The 26903-nt window shown below is 31.3% G+C and overlaps 2 protein-coding genes across 19 annotated transcripts; one reads left to right on the top strand and one right to left on the bottom strand.

The window, feature by feature from the left end:
- The first annotated feature begins 9485 nt into the window (after positions 1–9485).
- LOC107930854 (casein kinase 1-like protein 3) lies at positions 9486–14246 on the top strand. Of its 18 annotated transcripts, none has more exons than XR_001693088.2 (15): positions 9508–9724; positions 9805–9845; positions 9947–10016; positions 10112–10260; positions 10340–10506; positions 10634–10695; positions 10789–10852; positions 10937–11021; positions 11106–11232; positions 11625–11707; positions 11857–11914; positions 12113–12192; positions 12769–12953; positions 13423–13503; positions 13601–14246. XR_001693088.2 is itself a non-coding variant. In XM_016862600.2 (14 exons), the coding sequence occupies exons 1-13, from the start codon at positions 9649–9651 to the stop codon at positions 12943–12945; spliced, it is 1239 nt and encodes a 412-aa protein (XP_016718089.1). In that variant the 5' UTR covers positions 9507–9648; the 3' UTR covers positions 12946–12953; positions 13423–14246. The 18 variants fall into 18 exon arrangements, 7 of the variants coding, with proteins under 7 accessions (XP_016718088.1, XP_016718089.1, XP_016718090.1 ...); XR_001693087.2 differs by having other exon boundaries at positions 12769–13282; XR_005930173.1 differs by having other exon boundaries at positions 9509–9724; positions 12149–12192; positions 12813–12953.
- Positions 14247–14736: 490 nt separating this feature from the next.
- Positions 14737–18611, bottom strand: LOC107930782 (probable RNA methyltransferase At5g51130). Its single transcript, XM_016862497.2, has 8 exons — positions 18224–18611; positions 17999–18119; positions 17046–17093; positions 16453–16720; positions 15619–15706; positions 15422–15487; positions 15227–15295; positions 14737–15115 (listed from the first exon to the last, which is right to left on the bottom strand). Exons 1-8 carry the CDS (start codon positions 18437–18439, stop codon positions 15026–15028), a joined length of 966 nt encoding a protein of 321 aa, XP_016717986.1. The 5' UTR covers positions 18440–18611; the 3' UTR covers positions 14737–15025.
- Positions 18612–26903: the final 8292 nt, after the last annotated feature.

The raw sequence follows: 26903 nt of genomic DNA, 5'->3' as shown, positions 1-26903 counted from the left end.
ATTTCAATGATTAAGTAGGTGCAAATACCACAGAGGCCCCTTATATCATGAGTCAAATATAATTTTGTCCTTTTTACTAAGAAAATGGACAAATTAGTTCTTATATCTTAGATTAAAGAGTAAACTGGCCATTTCTGTTAAAAATTCCATCCATTTCTCCTATTAAAAATTGGTGTGGATGACGAAATAGGTAGACAGTTACATTCAATGTTGCATGTGTATCTCTCATGCTGACGTGCATGTATTAGTAGTTTTTAACGGTAGAAATTGATGAAATTTTTAACAGAAGGACCAGTCTATTCATTGATATAACGTATATGGACCAATTTGTCTATTTTTAAGTAAAAGGGACAAAATATAAACTGACTTCTAATATAAAAACTTCTATAATACTTTCACCAATCAAATCCCATATGATGGAATTGATCCCTTAATTAGTCCCTATTGTTCAATAGTCAATCACTTTCAATCACTTTATTAAAGAAGATGGAAAGGACTTAAAATAATAAAAAAAACCATGTTAAGGAGCAAGTACATACAAAGTGGGGGACTAAAGGTTTCTCAATTAAGATAAGAGTGATCAAAAGGGACAATTTTGGGACATGTCTTTGGAATCATGTTCTTCATATATACATGAACTTATACTATGTAACATATATTGTGGCAAACAAAACTGATCACTTCATGGTCAATATTAGCTGCTTTTTTTATTGCCTTTTAGACAATGAAACGAAACTAAGACCAAGGCCAAACCACTAAATTAAGGGTTATGTCAAACAAGAAAAGCTTATCTTTAAACAAAATGCTAAAGAATCTATGAGGAGTCATTTGATTCTCAGTTTCATGCTGTTATGTATATGAGTTCATTATATGTACTTTGATTATTGACATCTTAGTTTACTTTAAGGAATCATTTCACTACAATAAAAGTTTTATTTTTATTATAGGGACCTAGAGAAATAATTTAATCTTTATACTATTAAAAAAGAATCAAATAAGGTCAAATTAGAATAGAGTTAACATAAAATGTTTAAAAATTATCATTTATTATTTAACTGAGAGTTTTTATGATTCTATAAATGAAATTTTTTGTTTGGAATTTGAACTGCAGTTGAAAAAAATATTTTTCAAGGCAGTTTGCATACGTAAATATTAATTGTACTACATTTTGGACTTATTTAATTATTTTTTAATAATATAAGGATTAAATAAATTTATTTAATAATATCCTATAATACAAGGACTTCCTAGTATTTTAACCTATGTATATGTGTTTTGAACAATGAAGTCTTCATCGGAGAAGATACAGGCTATATATATATATATGTAGGTGAAAGTATCTGTAAAGTCCTATTAAAAGAGTTGAGTATTAATTTGATTTGATTCCTATAATAGAAAAACGTTCCATATATATGGCAAAAAAAAAGGTCCCAAAACTGCAATATTTGAGATGTTAATTCAGTACACATAAATGGGGTATTCTTTTTTAAAGCCCATAAATAAACTAATCTTCATCAAGCAAGCAATATAACATTTTTTTTAAGCTTATGAATCACCATAGTTTTCATTGCATTTTATTTTTGCATTTTCTACATGCAGTCAACTACCGATTGGTGTAGTGGCAAAATGGGTCGGGATCAAAAATTTAAAAATAGAGTCAAATTGAAGTGTTTAGATAATTTATGGAATGTAAATTAAAAAAATCTGGTTACTCAAAATTGAATTAAATTTTATTTTTAATAAATAATTAATTTTAATTTTTTATTATATAAAAATTAAATATTTTATTTTTAAAATAGTGAAAATAATTTAAAATTTTTTAATTTTTTTAGAAATATTTATAAAAAAAGGCATTAGAATTTTGTTAAATAATATGCAAAAAATCATAAAATAAAACTTATTTTATCAAAATAAATCTAAAAATATAAAACTAAAAATTAATAAAATAAATGAAGAATGAATTAAATTATAATGAAAGATTTAAAAAAAATTTTAAAATCTAACCGAATCGAACCAATACGACCCTACTAACATCAAAGTTGAAGTTCAAACTTGAAAAATATTTAAGAAAAAGTGTTATGAATCAACCATTAATGGAGCAGCCATCGTGAATGTAATTTTCCACATGTATTAAAAAATTACATCTTCAAACCCTAACACGCTTGCTTACCCCATAATATAATTATAATGATTACTTCATCAAAAAAATCTAAATAAAAACCTTGTCTGGGGTTCATCTAATCTTGCTGAGCTGAAACTTGAGAAATTTTATTTTATAAAAATATATCATAAGTCCTTTTACTCTTACTAAATTTGGAATTCAGTTCTTTTACTTTTTAAATTTTAAAATTTAGTTCTAATTATTAACACTGTTAAATTTATTTTGTTAAATCCAGGTTTATTACAACATTATTTTTTAAATTACATTGCTATCAAGTGAGTGCTTTTTATTTTAAAATGTCACATCAATAAATTTATAATATTACTTGGATCTGGAATTTGAAAGGAAGAGCGACTAATTCTTAGAAATAGAAGTGTAGAGACTAAAATCTAATTTCATGAAATACAGGGACTTATAACGTATTTAACCCTTTTGTAACCCTAAGCTATCATGATGAAAGCAATATGTAATTTAGCTTAAAAATTGATTGGCTCCAATTATCTCAATTTACTTGCACGTTTTGCCGTTACCACAAAGAGAACGATGTGCATTATACAAGTGATCTTGACGTGTTTCTTGTCTGCTTTCACTATACATAAAGTTGCTTGCTTTCAAATATTTGTAATGTAAAAGCTATGAATATACCCCCCATGAACAGCTCTATTGTTAATAATTCAATATCATTCAAATTATAATTATTCCTATCAAAGACCAAAAGGATTATTAAAGATTAATTTTATGGAACCCGAATTTAAGACCAGTTGATTCATACGAATCTCAATATAAAAGTGTGACTTATTTTATAGTTTAAAGGGAAAATGTTTAATATATATATAATAAGTTTGTTTAATGACAAATTTCATATATTGATGCTAAATTCAGGTTCGAACTTTATGTGTGGAAAGTGAAAATCCTCTTCTTCTTCTTTTTCGAATAAATGTAAACTATAATTATTCTTATTAAAGATAAAAAAAGATCATTAAGATTATTTTCATAGAACCCGAATCTAAATTCAGTCGGTTCATGCAAATGTCAACATAAAATTAGGGTATTTTTGGGATTTACAAGAAATATCAGGTTGTACAATGGTTGTTAAAAACAAATTATTTAGAAGCACTGCATCATGCTAAAAATACTCTGATGATACAATAGCCGGATTTCGATATTAAAAAATTTGTTCATATTTTTTCCATCATCAGAAAAGAAAGATTAAAGAGAAAAAAAAAGTATGTTAATTGTACGCTTCTTCCTTAAAGGGGAAAAATGAGATAAAAGTTAAATAAATCTTTCCAAAAAAAGGACATATTTGCAAAATGCAAATAGGAAGTAATAGGGATTTGTACCCCTCTATGAGAGCATGAAAGAACTTTGATTTCATTGCAAAAGCAAAAAAGTATTAAGTAAATTATTGCACTTTAAATAATCATTATTGCAGAAATGAATATAAATTACGTTATTTAAATGAAATTTATCGAAATATGAATCTTTATAAATGAATTAAACAACCCCCAAAGATTTCCTATGTATGTATGTATGTGTCTAGGCATAGATATGGGCGGCCATCACCCTCAACATGGTAAAACAAAGGAGTGATTTTGGAAGCCCCCAAAATTTCTTACTCCTTTAAAAATAATAAAATTATAAAATTAATATAATGATAAAATAGTCTTTTTCCCCCTCAAGTTTTTGTAATTCCATTTTGGCTCCCCTAAATTTTTTCTTGCCTTTGCCGTTGGTTGTTGATTCACCTTATTTGACTCTAAATTTACCAAAAACATCTGTCATATATAGTAATATACAACCATTGAAATTATGGATGAAGATTGTTGATTGAGTCTTAGCTTAACTAATATGCACATTGTTGCAAATACAAGAGGATGTGAGTTTTAAGTGTGCTAAAATGCATTATCCTCTTATTTATGAGTTGAGAAGGGATTATGAATAGTTTTATGATCAGAACTTATAACGAGATTATTAAAAAAAAAATCATGTTCAGAGCAATGATTAAAGTTTAGAAATAATATAAAATGGAGACTTCTTTGGTAAAAAAAATGAAGACCTAAAAAGACTTATGGGAAGGCATGTATACTGTGTGCAAATTTGCATTGTCGGCATCTATATATTTAAGGCTTGTTTTGGGTCAAATATTGATTTTCATCCTTTTATTATGTTAAAATTTGTAATTTAATTCTTGTAATTTAATTTGACATAATTTGATCTCTAGTTTTAGAATTTCATTAATTAGTCTAAATATTTTAAACAAAAAAGTAATTAGTCGAAAAATTTAACACGGTTACTTATTTTAATTAAAATGTTTATGTGTAATTTTCCTAAAAACACCCTCTTCTAATATGAACAGAATTCATGTCAATTTGATGGGTTGAAAATGATATTTTTTAAGTAAAATAAGCACTGGAATTTTAACTGAAACAACTAATAACATTATAAAAATAAATAAGTCGAATTATGTTCATTAATTTCGTTTCTATTGTAACTTTTAGGTGTTAATGAATTTCTTTTATTAATGGGAGATCGAATTGGTTTGTTAAACTATTAAAATAATTAAGAAGAATAAAATAAAAATAATTAGTTTTTTTAAAATCAAAGATAAAATGAACCAAAATATAATTAAAAAAATTCAATTTTTTTGGTTAAAAAAACATATTTTCGATTTTAACCAAATTTTCTAATTCTCTATTTCTGGATTTTTTTTATCTAGTTTGAAACATTGTTGGCTTCTTTTTTTTTTTTTGGTTATTCGTCACTAGTTTAACCAATTGGTCTTCCGATTCTTGACTAAACCTGCAATTCAACTAATAGAGACAAAGCCAAGAAAAAAATTTAGGTTCAAAATTTACCGTTTTACTAATTCATAAACTTAAAGTTCCCAAAAGCGTCATACAACAGTTCTTTATATTTTTTTAAAAGTTAAAATTCTTTAATACAATCTTATCAATCATTCGATCTAATCTAATTTCAACAGCATTCCATATTTTATATACAACAACACAAAATTCGAAGTAATTATATTAATATTTTATTCACAACATCAATCAAATCTAAATTAAGCAACCCCACCAATGAGGGAATATTATCATTTACCAAAACCTAAAAAGATTAAAAAGAGAGATTTCATATCTTCATGGGGGATGTGTGGGAGAATTGGGAAACTGTGTGACTTACTAATCAAAAGTAGAGATTATTTCACAAGCTTAAAATTTATTGCTTTGCAAGCCCATTGGGCTTTTGCTATTGGGCCCATCAAACCATTTTCTCCATTGGAAGTTGTAAGAATTGGCCTAAAAAAATGTTCTGTCAATGAAGGAAAGGTATGTTTTTCTATGTTGGAACTGAAAGTCAAGAGATTCTTTTAGATTTTTTTTAATGTTATAATTGTTGTATTATTTATAAATTTGGAATTTATTATTTATATTTTTTAGATTTTAAAATTTAAGTTGAATTGTTAACACTATTAAATTTATTAGCGTGATATCTTAAAATAAAAAGAATCTTCATTTGATAATAATGTAATTAAAAAAATAACTTTGTAATTAACTTAAATTTATCAAATTAATCTTCACAGTATTAACAATTGGACCTGAATTTTGAATTTTAAAAAGTAAAGGAATTAAATTCCAAATTTACAAAGAGCAAGGGACTTATTACATATTCTAACCATTTTTTATATTATATTTTCTTTTAGGTCAAATTAGGTTATTAGTCAAATATTATGTGTATGTTGTAAATTTAGTTCCTATACTCTTATATGATCAATTTTACTCTTTTTACTTTTTGAGTTTTAAAATTTTATCCACTTGGATGATCACAATTAAATTCTATTAATATCAATTATAACTATCAGCTTCAACGCCGGTTGCAACTTAAGGAAAAACTGGCAGACCATTATAATTTGCATTATTTGATCATTGGCATATTTTGAACAAATTGATTTCGAACTTTAATTTCTAAAGATTGAAGATGGTTAACAACTTATCTAAGAAGATTTTATCCACAAGAATCGACGCAAATAAGCACTCAAATCAAACTCTTAATGCAATCGAAGTTCTCCTAAATAGAGATATTTATCAGTATGTTGAATATTGAAGATGTTTTTAAAGAGCAGAAATAAGAGCACCTTATTTGTTCAATTAGGAATTGCTTTAAGTGCAAAGTGTGCCTTTAGATGTGCGGTGCGTTTACCTCCGATAAGGTTAAAAACATTGATAGCGGTGAGATTAGTTATTGTAGCTGTGAGGTAAAAGGTTCCACTGCACCATAGTCACCGCCTATCCAAAGGCAAACTTGATCGAGTTAATCAATTAACATTTAAATTTTCAAGCAGAAAGACTTAGGGAGGGTTTAGATGGGTAGTGCGTTTACATGCGGTTAGTGTAAAAACAGGATGGCGGTGAGATTAGATATTGTACGATACTGTAGCGTCAGACAAAAAGTAAGTCTAAACACATTACATTGCACTCCACCCTTAAAGGGAGAATGGTTTAGTTCAAAGTATAAGAGTGAGGTTACAATTGACTTGAACATAAATTATAGCTTGTACTTATCGTTGATTACATGTTGGACAAGATCCGGTAGACATAAGAAGTTTTCGGTCTACGTGAATAATTTTCTAGTGTCCATCTCTATTTTTCTTCCTGCAGTTACTTCTTCAAGTTGTAACTAAATGAATAGTTGACAAGTAAAACTCAACAAACTTTCAAATTAATTTGTTACGATAAATTATACTATTAGTCTAGCAATATGCGTAATTTGTGGATTTAATTCCTCTTCTCCAATTTGATCATTTGACAACCTTATATTTTTTAAAATTTAAAATTTTAGTCCTAGTTAAAATGGTAATCGTTAAATCTACTAACTAAAATGACATTGCTTTTCTTTTCTTTTTTTGTTGTTGGTGTGAGTATTATGTAGTAATACTAAGCTATGTAGTAATACTAAGCTGAGATGATATTACTCATATGACAATATATTTATTGTATAAGATTTTTAAAACAATAGAATTTAATGACTACGTTTTGCTAGAATTAAAATTTGAAAATTTGAAAAGTCTAACGAATAAAAAATACTAGATTAAAGTGTAAGGACTAAATTTACAATTTATGAATAATATAAGGACTAAAATCCAATCAAAAGTGTCACGACTATATCTCACTTAAGTCAAAACAAACTAAATTAGATAAAAGGGATTGTTCTTGTCAATTATAACCCATACTTGAAATTCTAACTTGATCAACTTAAATCCAAACTCGATTTAATCATAAAAAATCAACAACCTAAATCCATTTAACTCCAACCTCATTGTCTCCAAACTCAAACTGGCACAATACGAAACAACTCAAATCCAAAATAACATCAACCCGAAATGCCTTAAACCTAAAATGACCTAAACAATTAACGTGAAATAACCAAAACTTAGTAATCAAAATCCAGAATGAGTTAAACTTGTAATGATTCGACCCCAAAAACTTGAAACAACTGAACTTAAAAAAAATGTAAACTCACAATTAATCCAAAATCTAAAATAACTCAAACCCAATATTAAACTAAATAGAAATAATCAAAAAAATTTAAATCCGGTCAAAAATTTGCCCGACCGGTCTAATTGTGTTTTCTTCTATATAGTTTTTAACCCTTTACGTGTAATTTAGCATCAAGTCTCAAATCGATATTTATAATTTATTGTATTAATTTAGTGATTAATTTTTTTTTCGATCAACCAGTTTGATACACATGTGTCACCCTACAATTATAACTCATGCCATCATTATTTAAAAATATATTTATAAAATTCCAAAATAAACATAAAATAATATAAATTGAAAAAAGTAACCCTTAAAATTATCATTTTTGTTGTTCACGATTTGAATGGGATTTTTCGTAAAGGAATTTTTTTTTCTGTTTTTGTTAGAAATAAAGGAATTCTCTTGTAATTATTTGGGATGGATGAGTATCAAATTTAATCTTGGAAAGAAAGATAACAATTGATTTCGTGTTTTCAATTTAGAATTTTAGGTTTTTTTTATTAATTTGAAATTTTTATTATTTTAAAGATGTTATAATTATGAAATAATATGTGTTTAAATTGAACGATAGATCAAAATAAAATTTTAGATATTAAATTAAAAAAAATTATAAATATCAAATTAAGAGAATGTGCGATTAAACAACTCTCTATTACCAGATCGTCTACAGAATTCAAGATGATGCATTAGATTAAAGGCATGGAAAAGTTATTAATTAGGGAAAATTCAAATTCATTAATGACTTATGACAACAACTGCCTAGCTGTCAGAATTGGATTAAGTTGAGACCCATTTTGGACCATTTATTTTATGAGCGTATGGCAATTAAGACAATGACTTGGGTTTGGTCTTTCTGTTTCAACATGCACCAAGTTTTTGGTAGGTGTTTCTTTTTCTTTTCTTTTTGAAAATTTGGTAGGTGTTTCCTAATAATAATAATAATAATACTTTAATACATCAATTTCCTCAAAATAAGATAATACAAAGATTAATACTTACAAATACAAAATCTAATATTACAAACAGTGAAGAATGCAAGGGTAGGTAGGAGGTTTCTTCTACAATACAAAAATTTGTAATTTAATCTCTTTAAAAATAATTAAATTATAATTTATACATAGTAATATTGCACTTGGCCTACGGGCAGAGTAATATTGTAATAAATTTTCTAGGGGAGCCAAGAAATATTTTAGATATAATGATTTTACAAAAAAATTTATTTTAAATCTTCATTTAGTTTTTCATATTTTTTAATCTTTAAATTCATATTTTTTATCAAATTACCTTAAAATAGAAGGTATAACATTTTTTTAATTTTGATGATGTGACACACTTGAATTGCTGACATGATAATATTTAATTACTTTTTTAAAATTTTAGAAATATCAAAATTTTTAAATAATTTTCATATATGTTTTTATTTTTTTTGAATTTTTAAAATTTTTAAAAAATTAATTAAATGTTGACATGTCATTCATGTGGCAATTTACGTATATGCTATGTCAGCAAAGTTAAAAAATGTTTAAAGTTTTTAACTATTTTAGGGTAATTTGATAAAAAAAAGTCTAAAAACTAAAAAAATAAAAAATTTAGTGAAATGTTAAAATGACTTTTTCTGTAAATTTAGAGAGCAAAAAAAAATCATTATGCCTCAAGTTGAAGTATAAAAATTCTTATTTATAAATATAATAAATGTTATTAATTAATTATTTTTAGTAAAATTGATTTTTTATCTATAAATATAATAAACTTATAAATAATAAAATTTATTTAAATAACAAATTAAGTAATATAATTTCTTCAAATTCATACTTTTATGTATTTCTCTACTCTTTTGTGGTTTCAGTTTCTTAAAAGAATAAAAGAAATATATAAAAAAAAGTACTTATTGAACCTTATTCTCAAGCTTCGATGATCTGATCGATTCGAAATCGTCGACACAATAGCATGGAACGATTCGTCGGCGGCAAATTCAAGCTCGGTCGCAAGATCGGCAGTGGTTCCTTCGGCGAAATTTATCTCGGTTCGTCTCCACTCAATATATATATTTGGTTGTGTATAATTTAAAGTGATTTATAAGCATTTTGATTTTGTTTTCAACAGCTATACATATCGATACGTTTGAGATAGTCGCTGTTAAGATCGTAAGTGTCGTTTAATTGTTTAGATTCTTGATCTGATTATCGTTTTAAGCAAAGAGAGTTAGAATTGAAAATCACTTGTTATTTTCCTTTTGCGGTTACAGGAGAACAATAAAACGAAGCATCCGCAACTGTTTTACGAAGCAAAACTGTACAATATTCTTCAAGGAGGAAGTAAGTGTTCTGCTAGAAGTTAAAGTTACTTGCATTTTAGAACTGTGAAATGAGGAATTAGTGTTTTTTTTTTTATGATTTTAATTAATGCGTAGGTGGAATTCCTAGCATAAAATGGTCAGGTGTAGACGGTGAAGATAATGCACTTGTTCTCGATTTGCTCGGACCGAGTTTGGAAGATCTTTTTGTGTATTGTGGAAGGAAATTTTCGCTGAAAACTGTCTTAATGTTGGCTGATCAAATGGTGAGCTAAAATTAATGGAAGTTTGTGTTTTTTTAAATAATCACATAATTTTGTATTCTGATGGTTGAATCTATTTTAGATTACAAGAATTGAATATGTTCACTCTAAGGGATTTCTTCATAGAGATATAAAGCCTGATAACTTCCTCATGGGACTTGGTCGGAAAGCAAATCAAGTTTATATAATTGATTTTGGACTAGCAAAAAGATATCGAGATTCCACGACTAATCGCCATATTCCATACAGGTAGTTTTTTGGGTTTAGTTTGTTGCTTGTTAACCTGTCTTCGTGTTTCTTTTGGCCTGTTATTTGTAAACCAATTTTACTACAATTGTGTGATATGTGGGTCTTGAACTACTTTTGCTTCTTACAGAGAGAACAAGAATTTAACGGGGACTGCACGTTATGCCAGTTGCAATACTCATCTTGGAATAGGTAAGGGAAGACAATTTTTTATATTTTTTCATTCATCAAATTGAATTAAGCATGCATTCGTTTATTTGGGTATTTTGTCTATTTTTTTCATAGAGCAAAGTCGAAGGGATGATTTGGAATCACTTGGCTATGTACTTCTATATTTTCTTAGAGGAAGGTAGACAGCCTGTTTTCAGTGATTCTAAGGCAATATTTTGGTATTTGTTTGTGTATAAAGCTGACCAAAATTTTCATGATATAGCCTTCCATGGCAAGGTTTGAAAGCTGGCACAAAGAAGCAGAAATATGATAAAATATGTGAGAAGAAGGTGTCCACTCCTATCGAGGTGTGTCTGTGCTTTTTGTATCTTTCAGTTCTATATTGTGATTCTAGTATGATTTGATTAACATGGCTTCTGTTTCCTTTTAAGGTTCTTTGTAAGTCCCATCCAGTGGAACTTGCATCTTGCTTCCATTATTGCCATTCGTTGACATTTGATCAACGTCCTGATTATGGATTTTTGAAGCGTCTTTTCCGTGATTTGTTTGCTCGTGAAGGTATTGTTGGATGCATTTTACTTTTCAAATTCTTTAAAAAGAGGTTTTTGAGCTGCATTGATTATACAATGAATGTGTTGGTTCGTCATCATAATTAGCTTGTGCTACACTCTTTTATGTCTTCTATGTTCTAAAGGGCTCATTGTTTCAAAGCATGAGGCTTTATCTATGCTACTGAAGAACTCAAGAAAGTGATTGTGATCTAGGGCGATGTCCTTTTGACATTACTGGTTAAAATATGCCATTGAATGGGGAAGAAAAAAGCCCCCTGCTAGTTGGCTTCTTGGACCAAGTGTCGGGATTTGAGCTAGCAAATGACAATGGAATGACATAAATGAAAACTTTTGTATGTGGTTTACTGCAAACTAATTTTTGGTTTTATTTTGTTATAGGTTATGAGTTTGACTATATTTTTGATTGGACTATCATCAAGCACCAGCAAGCCCAGAAAAGTAGATCTCAGCTCAGATTGTCTGTTAGTAGCTTACTTCTTTTCCTTGAAATGTGCAACAATATATATTGCAGTTAATGTTGTATATATTTTTTGACCTGCCTGATTTGGTAACTGTATTCTTTAAATGGAAGATCTATTTTTTTTTATAAGATTATATCCCCAAATTACAGCCAGTTCCTGGAGGTAGCAGCAGTCATCCTTTTCCAGTGGATGTGAACAATCATCAAGGTTAGCTCCTGCTGACGCACTTTGTGCTCAAATGACTGAATCATATCTTGACAAATTTATCTGTTGGATTAAAGAAGAGATAGAGTTCAGATGTAAAATCATCAATGATCTTTATCTTTAGAGAAATTCCGAATTCTGTTATTATTGATGTTAGTTTTACTTGGAAATAAATAGGATTTGTGTTTGTTTAACTTTCAGGAAGTTCTAATCCTTCTTACTTGACTGATATTACAGAGCGCACTAGATCAAACAATGTTTCGGGTCCTGTTGAGAAAAATGTAAGTTCAAGATCTTATTTCAGTTAAGAAGGAAAATTTATGCCAACTATTTTTGTGGTAAAAGTAACATGGAGGCCCTTGTATTAAGAGTCAGATTGCATTTTGCCCCCTCTACTCAAGAAATGGGCAAATTGGTCCCTGTATGTTAGATCAAAGAGCAAGTTGGTCCTGTTAAAAATTCCATCCATTTTTTCTGTTAAAAACTGATCCCTTTATGTTAGCATGAGGTATACATGGCACGCCCATATTATTGTTTGGTTATTTTGTTAGCCACATCAGTTTTTAACAGTACAAATGGATAATTTTTTTAACAAAAAGGACTAATTTGCTCTTTAATCTAATGGAAAAGGACTAATTTGCCCATTTTTTTATTAGAGGGGGCAAAATGTAATCCGGCTCCTAGTACAAGGACCTACATGGTAGTTTTAGCTATTCTTTTTTGTGTAGATATATATGGATACAGTTCAGTTCTTTAGTGTTTATTTATCTTAATTAGGAATTATTTTTGTGCTTTTGGATCTTTGAGTGCATTCTAGCTTCATTTGTGATATTGATTTTCATGTTTGATTTTGTCAGATTTTTTACCCTCATACACCCTCATCTTCATTTGCACATGCCAGTACCTCAAGAAGAAATGGGCAGAAATCAACATTGCCCAATGAAACTACTAATTCTGGGCCTGGGCATGGAAACAAAATCGGTCCTTCCAGTAGTTGGATATCATCATTGCAGCGCATTTCATCTGCCAAATGATGAAAATTGTAATTTATCAGCTCATAGATAAGTTTCTATTAAGTTGAACTCTATCCAAATGCAATTAATGCTGGTATACTCGCATCATTGGCCAAAAATTCTCAACATTACCTATGGTTCAGGTTAAGGAATTCTAGTGATGCATCTATGATTAGCTCACCTAAAGCCCCAGTTTTCTTTAGCATAAACCTTTGGTTGTTACTGAATACTGATACCTGAAGCTTGTATGATTCTCATGCTGTAGATGTCGTAAATGGCCCAAATAGCAACCTTTGTTTCACTGGCTTTTCCTAAATGTGAATTATGCGTGATGGACCGACTATGTTATAAGCATTAGGTAGTCCAATTTCATTTTTGACATTTGTTTGCCGCAACTGCTATCTTTTATTTGCATGCATTTCAATTTTATCTGCTCCTTTTAACGAACTCATTGAAGTTGTTGAATATTTTAGCTTCATGTTTTCCTTCATTCTCCAGTTGTTTTCTCAGCGCAATTTCTATTTGTTTTTGTGCATCACTTAAAATATTTCGGCTTCCCATGTCCTGTCAAAGTGTATGGTATGAAATTTTTTTCCAGCAAGTTTTCATCATATATATTCGTGTATCTAAATTTAAATAATCCTTCTAATTATACATGTTCATGCTTCTTTTGTAGGTGTGTTTGAAGACCGTAAAATGTATGCCCATCTTCTAACACGGAAAATCTAGAAAGGACTGCTTGAAGAAACTATTTATAGAAAATCTAGAAAAGTCTCAAAAGGGCCTTCCCTTCGAGTCCTTGATTCTGCGAATATCATCAGTGCACGTGGCGTAAAAGTTCAAGTTCTGCCTTTGATTTCAACTTGCCTATGACAATGAACATGTTACAATACATATCTCTACCGAGCTTGTCTAATCATGTACGATGCGAATCTGTTCGGGATAATGAGAGAAGATATAAAATGAACAACTAACTTTTTTACACATTTGCTGTGGAAAATGGATTCTGAAGAACTGAGGATCTCTACGTGACTATGCTGGTATCGCGTAAACTAGGCGAGGCAGACAATACATTACTTCAAGCTATCGTGTGTACAACTGCTGACAATCTACTGTCTGATATATAATGCTATTTCAGAATGGAAAAAGTCGATGAAAACATTATGTTCTGTCCTTACAACTAGGGCTCCTTTGATTGTACATTTTTGGTCTTCCTTGAAAGCTCTTGGGGCAGTGCCAAATCATTATTATTATTATTATCAAAGGTTAAATGACATATGTAAGCAAATCCATATGATTATTTATTGTTCATCTTCTGTAAATATCAGTGGCTATATCTCATTTACTTTAAATAGCTTTAGTTGGAACAAACGAAGATTTGCGTCTTGCTGGTTTTATGTCAATCAAATGGTTTGAAACAAGAATAAACGTGTCAATTAGGCTTGTTGGAATGTGTCAAATCTTTTTGTGTCGTTTTATTTAGATGAATTTTTTTATTTTGAGTTGTTGTGTTTGAATTATTTCAGATCTTTTTATTATTATTTTAGTTATGATTATTGACCATCTATAATGGTTTAATACAATATGTTTAATACAACATTTGGCACCTTTCCACCGATATGATATCTAGGAATGGTGTTAAGTTTTAGTATTTAATTTGAATTGATTCATAATTAACTAATAATATTAGAAGATAATCGCAAGCTACCCTAAATTTATTCAAAATTATAATTCAATGATGTTGACAATTAATTTTTTCTAAAAAGTATAGTTTTTGTCAATTTACATACAAAAAGCAAATAAGACCAGAAATACACAAGTAATGATTTGTTAAGCCATTTATAATTAAGTCGGATCAAAATTAGAACATGTAAACATTAACACCAACAAAAATTTAAAGACACGTAACGAAGATTTCACTCAAAACCAAGTTCAAAAGTTATCTTAGTTACAGCATATTTCACAAAAAGTTCTACAATTGCCGTGGGTGCACTTGCGCCATTGTCCCCATAGATATGTAAATCCATGTGTGGTAACAGGCAAAAATCACGTCCAAGTTAGTCTCGGTACCCCTTCAACAAAATCGAACTATCAAAATTGGTCATTTGTAGTATGCAAAGATCGGTCTATTGAAACCGGTTCTAGTTCCCGACAGATCTGAAGTTACAACTTCAACCCTTCTGAATCCGATCTGCAAGTCATGTACACAATTCATAAAGCAATGATGATTGAAATGTGCCTCTACCAAGTTGGATGGAAACCTCAAACAACATTAAACAAAGATTTCATGACGAAAACATACCTTGTCTAGAAGCATTTCCCTAAAAAAATCAGGTCGGTACTTGATATCTCGAAAATTACTTCTTGTTGTCTGCAATATGTCGTGTAAAAAGTTGGTTTTTTAAAGGGTCCAACATTAATAAAGCATGTCACTTCACACCCATTGTACCCCCAAGGCTCGCCCATAATTGTTCTCATTTATGTAAAAAGAATATACCTCAGAGACTGTGCGGTTCCTTTCATATGATGACCAAGGTTGAGGTTCCAATACAAAAACGCCACCCTGTTCATGATCATATGCAGGTTAACACGACTAATAGTACAAACAGTATATGCATTCTTCCACGAGTGAAGAGAAAATTGATACTCATAAATGAAGAGAATTTAGCCCGACAAGGGTGAAAATGAAATTACCGGACGTAAAAGTCTCCAAATCTTTGCGAACGCAGTAATCAAGCCATCATCACCCCAGTTCAGGTGAATCCACTTTGTCACACTCAAACTGTATTGCAAAGGGATCCGTGAAAAAAACAATAAATCAGGAACAACTCACTATCAAAAGCCACATGTATACAAGATCACTTTATGTTCCGTATGATAAGTTTGAAGACTACACTTCAAAGATGAGCAATATAATCAGAGTTCTCAAATCATAGAGCACTCTATACGAAGATTGAGCCGAATAATTGATCATAGCTCTTGAATCATAGGACACGGTAAAGTCATTTTAGAATTTGTTGAGGGGGGCGGCTTGTTTTTGGTAGAAGTCTTTGAAGTGTCTATGATCGGACCCTCAAACAATGGAGGAATCATGCCTGGAATGTTCTTACCCACTAACGTCATTTAAGGGCATGGGTTCAAACCCTACTAAGGCCAATTGCTAAACATTTCCTTGGTGATTAGACACTCCCTAAACTCCATGAACCCGTTGGGCTCTCCTCGGAGTTGAAAGACAAAAACCTTCAGCTAAACTGAGCATAGACACCTCAGGCACAATACCTCCACTGTTTGAGAGTCCGATCGACTGCTCGGTGGATGTCACTTCAAAGACTTCTCTTGGAAAAAAATCAACCCCCTCCCAGCAGAATCATAGGGAACAACTTATTTTTAAGGATGGTACCAATTAGCAGTGACTAGTCTAGTTGTTCTTCTTATAGCTTGTATTGGATACTGGAGAAAAGACATTTTCCGTCATGTGATGTATAATCTTTAATAAAAAGTTACAATTACGAAAGGGAGTAGACTTACCAAAGAATTGTATCGTACTGCTTATCATGCGGACGACTCCTCACGAAATTTTCTTGTCGAAAAGAGACTATATCAGATAGATTTCTTTCACAAGAAGACTGATGGCTTGAACCATTGTCAGCACCTTCGTTTGAAGACTTAGTAGTACACTGCTCTGACTCATTTACATCTTGTACAGCCTTTACATTGGTATTGTTTGTATTTTTCTTCTCAGCAAACTCCATTTTCACAAATTTCCTAAGGTACCAAAATGCTTCTTCAATTAAAGCTGAGGATGAAAAAACAAAAAAAAAATTGGATTAATATAAAACCATGAACTTCAACACCAGAAAAAAACACAAACTACAACATAAACATAGTCAAAATCTATGTTACTCGAACTCGGGTATTAGCATCAGATACGGATATGTATCCAGCATAGGTATGGCTAACTTTTTTCATGTATTTAAAGGATCCTTGGACATCATATCCCAATATCCACATGTTGAACATTAGTGTCAGACAGGGGTATTTCAAGAAAAATGAAAACTCCAAGTGACATAAGTCAAAATGTCAATTTTCTTACAATATTAAGGCTAAGATTAGAATCTTACCAGAATCAATGTCAAGTCCTAGGATGCTCTTGCAATTGTACTTCTTCGCTGCATAAGTATGAAAAAAAAAACCGTAAATATACCAATGTTAACAAATACAACCAAACTACTACAAATTAACATCATATTTTATTGTCAAAAATTAAACCTAGAAGATAACCTCTATTACCGGAAATCTCTATCTCCCAAGCAATGTTCGAATTGGTACGCGCATTCCCAATCAAGGAAAGCTAGCGATCCATTCCCATCAACATATAGTTTATTATAAAATTATCGAGTAAAACAATTCACAAACTTCAAAACTTATTTATTTAGAATTATGTACTTATATAAACACAAAAACGATATATATGCAATTTCCAAAAGAACATTTTAGGTTTCAATAAATCATATTCCACTCCTATACAAACCGGAGTAGACTATCCCCTAGATATAGAATTTCCAAAAGAACATTTTATGTTTCAATAGATTGTATTTCGTTCCTCCTATACAAACCAGAGAAGACTATCCCTATATATATGATTTCCAAAAAGAACATTTTAGGTTCCAATAAATCATATTTCGTTCCTCCCATACAAACTGGAGTAGACTATCCCTATATATGTAATTCCCAAAAGAACAGTTTAGGTTCCAATAAATCGTACTCCTTTCCTCCTAAATGAACCGGAGAAGACCATCCCTATATATATATGTATATAATTTCAAAAAAGAACATTTTAAGTTTCAATAAATCGTATTTTGTTCCTCCTATACGAACAACAGAAGACTATCCTAATCGAATAAGATTTTCTAGAAGTAGAAAATTAAGTTCTAGTTATTGTTCCTAGTAACAAGCAATCTGCGTTCCAGGAAACATTGGAACATATAAAACACAAGGAAACCATGGCACCCTAATGGCCTAACATTATCAAAAACACAAACAAAGAAACATAAATATATATAGTAGGAAGTACCAATTTGGATTGTAACAACGCCACTGTTACACCCAATATCCAAGCAATCTTTCCCTTCAAACCACTCCATCTTCAACACCCTAATGCGAGGATCTTCTTCCCTTTCAGGACCCTTTCCAATCTGAAACAAGCATACATACATATACACAATTAAAACCCAGAATTTATTTATAAAAAATAAAACAAAACAATGAAATATAAAAAAAAATGGGTTTTTTTTCTTACTCTGTAGCCATAATAGCTCTTGTAATTTCCGTAAGGGAAAACCTTCTTGAATTTCTTATTTGGGTTACTCTTTGCTTGGGTTTCTTGACCGCTTTTGGCCATTTCTTCACTGTTTCCGTCATTTTCTTCTTTCTTAACCTCACCATCTTGTTTTTTATTCTGCTGCTTCTGGGTGTTTTCAATTCTTTTGGGTTTCTTTTCGTTTCTTTCCGCCATAGCTTTCCTTTGTGTAGGGGAAAGCAAATGAAGAAAAAGAAGCAACACAACGGCGCCTATAAATTAGAATTTTCTTTTTTTCTCTTGGATTTGATTCTTAGGGTTTTTGAAAGGGTTTAAGAGAAGATTTTATTAGGGTTTATATGTATAAGATGAGAAGAAGCTCAACAGGGCAAAGTGCTGCAATTGTATATAAATGTTAAATATATTAGAGTAATTTGCACCAAAAGTCCTCAAATTATCACACATTTTAAATTGACCCTTAAATTTTAAAATACTCTAATTGCATCCCAAATCTAAATTTAATTAAATTGTTTCTTTTTCTGACCTGAATGCCTAAATCTAATTGATCAATCCATTCAGGAGGAAGCTGTAAACAAAACAGAACAAATAAGGGAGAATAAATCACAGTTTCTTTGCCTCAAATATTAAATATGATATTATAATAATTTTTTATTTGATAATTTATGTTATTTGAACGAATAAATAAGTTCAAGTGGTAAATCTTTAAAGTCAAGTGGTTTGAGAAAATGAGGTATCGGGATCTCGTTTCTATAAATCGAGCCTGTAAATATTTAATAAAATATTTACAGAATGTTATTATGGTCATATTAAAGTTCGATTAAGAAATTTTAACGTTTAAACAGTTAATTAGTTAAAAAAGACTAAAATGTAAAAGATGTAAAACTTAATCACTATAGCTTTATTTGTATTTAATGGATATAAAAGCATGAATTAAGGTCTTTATGTGGTAATTATACCTTTTTAGATAATAGTGGACTGTTCATGGGTTTTTAGATATGGAATTCTAATTGTTTATTTTAAGGTTAATATAGTAATTTAATAAATAAACTTAAAACAAAAGAAAATAAAAAGCATGTGTCTTCTTCATTTCTCTCTTCATCGCCGAATAGGAAATGGAAAACTTCATTGTTGGCTTCATAAGCTTCAGCCAAGCCTGATTCTTCATGCATGGTTAGTGTTTTTTATCCCATTTTTAATGAATTTTATGTTTTTGAACTCGTATTAGCTTAATCTAGTTAGCTTAGGGTCAATTTGTAAAACTGATAAATGTTTAGGGATTTTTCATGAACGAGTTGCATGTGTTTATGAATTTAATTGATAGGTTACTAAGCTTAGTTGTTAAATAGAAGTATTTTGTTAAGTGATTTTTAGTAATTTTAATGTTAAAGGATTAATTTGTTAAAAGAGTAAAATTCATGGGACTTAATGTGAAATTCTGATGAATATAGGTTGTTTAGGAATTCTATAAAAATCAGCTAACACGAATTTTGGCCAAAAATGATAAATTGGCAAGTTTCAGGATTAGAGACTAAATTGCAAAAAAGGTAAACTTTGGGGTAATTTTGTAAATTTTCATTTCTAAGGATTATAAGCTGAATTAATTGTTTTAAATTCTGGAACGAGGTTAATTGAATAAAAAAATTATCTAAATCAAGAAACAACTTGAATATATACAAATCATGGAAAAGTCAAAGTAGCGGAATAGTGGTCGATTTGTGTTAAAGAAGTTGTTTATGAGTTCAGGTAAGTTTGTAACTTAGTTAATTCAATTAGTTATTGTTTCGGAAAATTTAATATCTATTTGTGTATATATGTGAATCAAATTTGTTGGTTTAAAGGAATTGATTAAGACCATAGATGAAACACGCTATGGCATTATACTGGAATTAAATAAGATCATAGTTGAAAGAAACTATTGGCATCATACCAAAAACAAGTAAGACCATAGTTGAAAGACGTTATGGCATCCCAATTTTAACGAGTAAATCATAGTTGAAAGACGTTATGGCATCACGATTCTAGCGAGTAAGACCATAGCTGAAAGACGCTATGGCATTATGAATCAGACGGATAAGACCACGGTTGAAAGACACTATGGCAACACGATATAAAATGAATAAGATCATGGTTGAAAGACACTCTGACATCAAGTTGGGAATGAATAAGACCATGGTTGAAAGACACCATAACATTCTTCAACCATTCGCTATTCAGGTAACATGTTTCGGTTGAGATATATATTATTAATATGAATATGAGATGAATGCTTTGCCTAGTATAGTTTATTAATGAATATTTACACTTTGGTGTGATTATGTGTTTCATATGTTCATAAATATGTTAAATAGTGATGTTTGTGGTGTGTTTAGGGAAGTAAATGGTTATATGAGTATTTTGCGAACAGTCGGTGTTATTCCATTTGGTTCAACGAGTAAATAAAGCTTAAATGAGTATCTGAATATATGAAATGAATCATGATTTTGGATAATAAAATGGATTATAATGATATGTGTAATTGCAAGGAAAAGATGGTTTATTGTACATGTATAAGTGATGAATTATGAAAAGATGTCGACATGTTATATACCATGTTTTGTTGGAATTATATGTACATTGTTCTAGCAACTAACCATGTGAGGTGTTGTGTATAGCAAAGTAAATTGGGACTGTGACTAAACTAAATTATGCTTGATTGTCGAATTTAATATATTCAGTAAGTTTAAATTTCCTTTATATGAGTTTACTAAGTGTTGAAATATACTCAAGATATGAAACTGTATTTTTCGATATATGACTTGAAGAGATAGTACATGTATTTATAGAGATAAGGAGTAACTTTCTTAACAGACTAACTGTTAGCAACTAACTCTAGCTAACTGACTTTCTTTAACTAATACTCTAACATTCTCCTGGTCTTGTAAGCTTTTGATCTTTTTCAGTTGTAACTCTAAGTGTACGTCGAAAATCCGCAAACAGCTTGGGAGTGATAGGTTTTGTAAGCACATCCGCAATCTGATTAGCTGATGGAACGAAGTTAACCTGGAGAGTACCATCCTGAACTTTCTCACGAACAAAGTGGTGGTCAATTTCAACATGTTTGACACGTGCATGATGGGTTGGATTGGCTGACATTGAGACAGTGGAGGTGTTATCACACCAGATCACAGACGTTTGTTGCAAGACCAGGCCAAGTTCTTCCACCAACTGTTTGACCCATAGCAACTCTGACACGCAATTTGCTAAACTGCAATATTCCACTTCTGAAGATGACCTGCTTACCATAGCTTGTTTCTTGGAGCACCAAGCTATAGGATTTGCACCTAAGTAAATGACATAGCCTGTTGTGGAACATTTGTCTTCCAGCGACGATGCCCAGTCTGCATCAGAATAGCACACAAGCTGAAACGATCCATCTTGCAGAAGCAGTCCATGCTCCATAGTCCCACTTAAGTAACGCAAGACTCGTTTGACCGTTCTCCAATGAGTATCACTAGGGGAGTTCATATATTGACTGAGCTTGTTAACACAGAAAGATAAATCAGGCTTTGTAATACACAAGTATTGGAGCATTCCTACAGTACTCCAATACCAATGACCATCTGCAAAAGGTTGACTATCACCTGAGGCTACCAACTTAGAGGTGCCTACCATGGGTGTAGGTGTAGCAGCAGCATCAGTCATGCCTGTTTTATTTAACAGCTCCTGAATATACTTGCGCTGACTGAGAAGGAGCCCTTGGGGTGTATATTTGACATCAATACCAAAGAAGAAGTTGAGCCTACCCATGTCTTTAAAAGCAAACCGATCGCGAAGTTGCTGCACTACACTATCTATTTCTGCATTTGAACTACCAGTGAGAACGATATCATCCACATAAGCCATAAGGAAGACTTGACCAGTGGAGGAGGTTCGAAGAAACAACGATGCATCGGCCTTGGATGCACTAAACCCAAGCTTGTCAATTAAAAATTGCTTGAGTGTATGGAACCATGCACGAGGAGCTTGTAATATCCTGATTTTGGGCCTAGTCGGAATAGCGGTTTCGTGACCATAAAATTCGAGATAGAAATAATTATTTTATGATTATTTTGAGGTCTATGATATGATTGCATGATTGTGTGAAAATTTCGTGAAGAAATTTTATGCATAAAGTGCTTAAATTGAAATTAGGGACTAAATCGAATAATTTGTAAAACTTGCATTCTAGAAGTTTCTAGTATGAAATTGTTTTGAAATATTAATTAGGAGGTCTTAAATGGAAATTTTACCAATTTCTAAGTCTATGGACAAAAATTGGACATGGATGGAATTTTTGGAAAGTTTAGTAGTAAGGGCATTTTGGTCATTTAGGGGTAAAAATGAATTAAAATACAAAATTAAAAGCCAATTTTGCTCATCTTCAACCCCATGGCCGAATGTAGCAAGGATAAACCATGGCTAGTGTTTTTCAAGCTTTCAAGCTCGATTGTAAGTCTGTTCTAGCCTCATTTTTAATGATTTTTACGTTTTTAGAGTCCCGGTAGCTCGATTAAGCTTATGCTAGCAATAATTCAACCTAGGGTTCATATTTGGAAAAATACCCATAGGTGAAATTTGTGTATTTTGGTGTTTTATGATAGAATATGAGGTTTTAAATTATGTTAGACAACTTGTACTACTCGGTTTTAAGTGAAAACGAGCAAAAAGGGCTTAATCGGTAAAAATATCTAATAGTCATAAGTACATGTTAGAGTGAGAATTTGATGTTACCATAGAAGGGAAAAATGATCAGCATGTCATAAAACATAAGAAAATAGGTTGAAGTTTAATTTACGAGCTTTGGGGCAAAAGTGTAAATATGTGAAAGTTTAGGGGCAAAATTGTAATTTTGCCAAAATATGATTTTGGGTCAATTTGTATAATGTGAGTCCTAATTAAACTATATTTTAAATGATAGAGCAAGGAAAACTAAAATTCGGGCTAAAATGGGGAAAATACCAAGTTGTGGACGAAATGGTAAAAGTAGCCATTTTCGCATACGAGGTAAGTTCATGTGTAAATGTAGTAACATAATTGTCATTTTAAGCAATTTAATGTTGTTTATATGATATGATGCTGATTATTATCATGAAATATTATGCTTTGTGGTTATTTTCGAATAAAATGCAAATTATGTGTATTAATTGTTAAATATAAAGTACTACCGAGTATTGGTTTCGGTATTTTACGGAAGATGGCAAGGATATGTGTTCGAGGAAAATCCCGTTTGAACCTTAGGAATAGATTAGGATACAAGTGACATGTCACTAGGATGGTTGAGCATCCGAACTCGTTGAGTTGAGTCCGAGTTCACTTATGGATGCGAATGTCCGAATTCGTTGAGTTGAGTCTGAGTTCGTGAAATGTAACTAGGCATCCGAACTCGTTGAGTTGAGTCCGAGTTCACCTATGGATGCGAACGCCCGAGCTCGTTGAGTTGAGTCCGAGTTCACCTATGGATGCGAACGTCCAAGCTCGTTGAGTTGAGTCCGAGTTCACTTATGGGCGGGTTACATGGTAGCTTGGCTACATATGTGGCACTTATGTGCAAACTTTCCATGTATCCGAATTATATTCCGATGTGTTCAACGGGTAAAATTCTACTCAAATGGAGGAATACTCGAGATGAAAGGGACGTATTGGTAAGTGTTGTGAAATGAATACTTTGAACAGGTATGTACTTAACCCTCGGGTTGAAAACTCGATATAACAACAATATGGTAAGATGATAAATGAAAATGTGATATGAATGTCTCGGTGATGATTATGCAAATGATGTTTTATGTTTGCGTATATAGTTGTGTTACTTGCTATTTACATGTGAGCTTACTAAGCATTTATGCTTACTCCCTCCTTTTCATTCCTTGTAGTGTTGACAAGCTAGCTCGGAAATCGGGAACGGTCGGAGGCACACTCACACTATCCGTATACCATCTTGGCATAATGGCTTGTATATTTTGAGTATGGCATGTATAGCATTATAATCATTTTGTATATATGGTCTTATGATATGGTTATTGAGTGGTATGGAAATGCTTGGTAATGATTAGCCATTGGAATGGCTAATCATGATCATATTTGGTGTTATGTATGCTAAATTGCTAGCTAATCCATGGAAACCATGAAATAGGTAAAATTTACCATAAAATAGATTCAGACAGCAACAATGATATGAGTTTGAAAAATCATTAAAAATAGTAGAGATAGAATTAGATGATGAATAAAATATGGAATTGAAGAATTACGAGTCTATTTTCATATGGATGGAGCAAAACAGGTATATGAGTTATATTTTATGAGATGTTTAAATTTTTGTGAAACAGGTCCAGAGCGATTTCTGGATCCCCTGTTCAGACTTTGGAAATTCACCATAAATTGTTAAAAGATAATTATAAGTCATAATTTATATGTACAGATTCCTTATTGAGTCTAGCTTTATTAGAAATAAACGGCATAGTCATTGAAACTCTGTACAAGGAGATATCTGATTCGTAATAGACAGAGGTCAGAGCAGTCAAACCCTGAAACAGGGGAGACTTTAACTAATAAACTGTACTAATTTGCTAGACCAAAAATTCTATAAAAAAATTATTAAATAGATATATGAGTATAGTTTTAGGGAAAATTTATGGAATTGGATTTCGAGTTTTGGAACTCGAGATATGAATTTTTAAGCGACTATGACGCAGATTGCTAGCTTGACTGAAAATTTTAAAAATAAATTGTTTGAGCTGTTTAAGTAATGAATTAAGTCTGTTAACACCTCGTGTTCGACTCCGGCAACGGTCTCGGGTACGGGGCATTACAGACTTGCCTCAGACCATAAAAGGGCTTTGTTTAGCTTGCAAACCAGCTTCTGACCATCAACTCCTGGCACCTCAAACCCAGGTGGCTGGTCCATAAAAATATCCTCAGTCAGCTCCCCATTCAATAAGGCGTTATTGACATCGATTTGATGCAGCTTCCAACCCTTCATGACAGCAACAGCAAGTATGGTCCGAATGGTAACTGCTCGTACCACTGGACTGCATGTATCTCGAAAGTCTGTCCCTACGTGTTAAAAGAATCCCTTCGCAACTAATCTAGCTTTGTAACGATCAATGGTTCCATCAGCTTTCTTTTTTACTTTAAATAGCCATTTACAACCAACTGTTCTGCGATGGTCAGGAAGGGGACAAAGAGTCCATGTATTGTTGCGCACAAGAGCTTGTAATTCAGCCTGAACTGCATCTTTCCAGCACTGATGAACCATAATATACTCAAGATATGAAACTGTATTTTTCAATATATGACTTGAAGAGATAGTACATGTATTTATAGAGATAAGCCGTAACTTTCTTAAGAGACTAACTGTTAGCAACTAACTCTAACTAACTGACTTTCTTTAACTAATACTCTAACACTAAGCACTAGTTATTTACGTAGTTATTTTTTTATATTTTATAAATCATCTAAAAGCTCAAACGATTAGAATCAATGTCGGAGTACAAACACACTATCCATTGATTTACTTTGGTAGCTTTTGCATATATTGGCTAATGGCTATAAATAGCATGTATAGGGTTGTATGTTAAATTGATATGGTTTGGGTTGTGCCAAGTTTTGGTATGCCTTAATATCTTTTGTTAATGGTTGTGCATGGTCATTTGAAATTAAAAAAAAATGGTTAATTGATATATGTGCTTTGTTAGGTATAGGGCTTGTTTGTTACTTTGGCAAATTGGTAATGTTTTGAGTTGTGTCAAACTTGGCATGCTTAATGCCTTTTGTTTTTAACTTGTAAATGTTTATAGCATAATTGTATTAGGGTTTGATGTTAATGTGATCATCTGGTATGTTTTGGTTTTGCTTATACCCATTTGTATATATAAATGGTTTGGTTTGGCGGTTTATCCTTAAACACTTTGGAGCATGGTCCTTTTTAGTTATATCTAAGTAAATTGGTAAGTTGATGGTATAGCCTAATGAGAAGTGGTCATTTTGTATCTATATTATAAAGTTGAAATGTGATGTTGAAGCCTTGTTCATGTATGATATTGTTAACTGAAATGTGATACTTTTGACTAGCATATTAGCTAGGATATATAGGATGGTTGGTTTGACATGTTTTATAAGTGTTTAAGGTGTAATTAGGTCGTATGAATGGGTGATAGAAAGGTATGTATTGGTGTGCAAGCATAGGTCTTGAAATGGTTGTTTTAAGGGCTAAAATTGGAGCACATGGCCTAGGACACGGGTTGTCACACGGCCATGTGCTACACACAATTACCCCACACGATCATGTGTTATTTTATTTTCAAGTGCAGGATACACACACTCTGGCGCATAGCTTCCGACACGGGCAAACACACGGTCTGGGACACAATCGTGTGTCCTATAATTCTAATGCCCACACGGCCTGGGCTATGTCACACATCATAGCTACACAACCATGTGACCCCCTGTTTTTACAAATTTTCAAGTTTGGCCTAAAATTTTGATTTGCTTCGAATAAGTCCCTGATTACTTTCAAACTATTTTTAGGGCTTAGACTCAATTTAAGGCCCATAAAAGTATTTTTGCTATAATTAAATTATTTTATCAAATGTTAATATATAAATTGCATGTTGATTTTTGTTTCGATGTTAAATATTTTGAATTG

This window comes from Gossypium hirsutum, chromosome A07 (assembly GCF_007990345.1).
Source record: "Gossypium hirsutum isolate 1008001.06 chromosome A07, Gossypium_hirsutum_v2.1, whole genome shotgun sequence".
In the NCBI taxonomy this organism is placed as follows: domain Eukaryota; kingdom Viridiplantae; phylum Streptophyta; class Magnoliopsida; order Malvales; family Malvaceae; genus Gossypium; species Gossypium hirsutum.
This window is presented reverse-complemented; position numbering and strand designations above follow the sequence as displayed.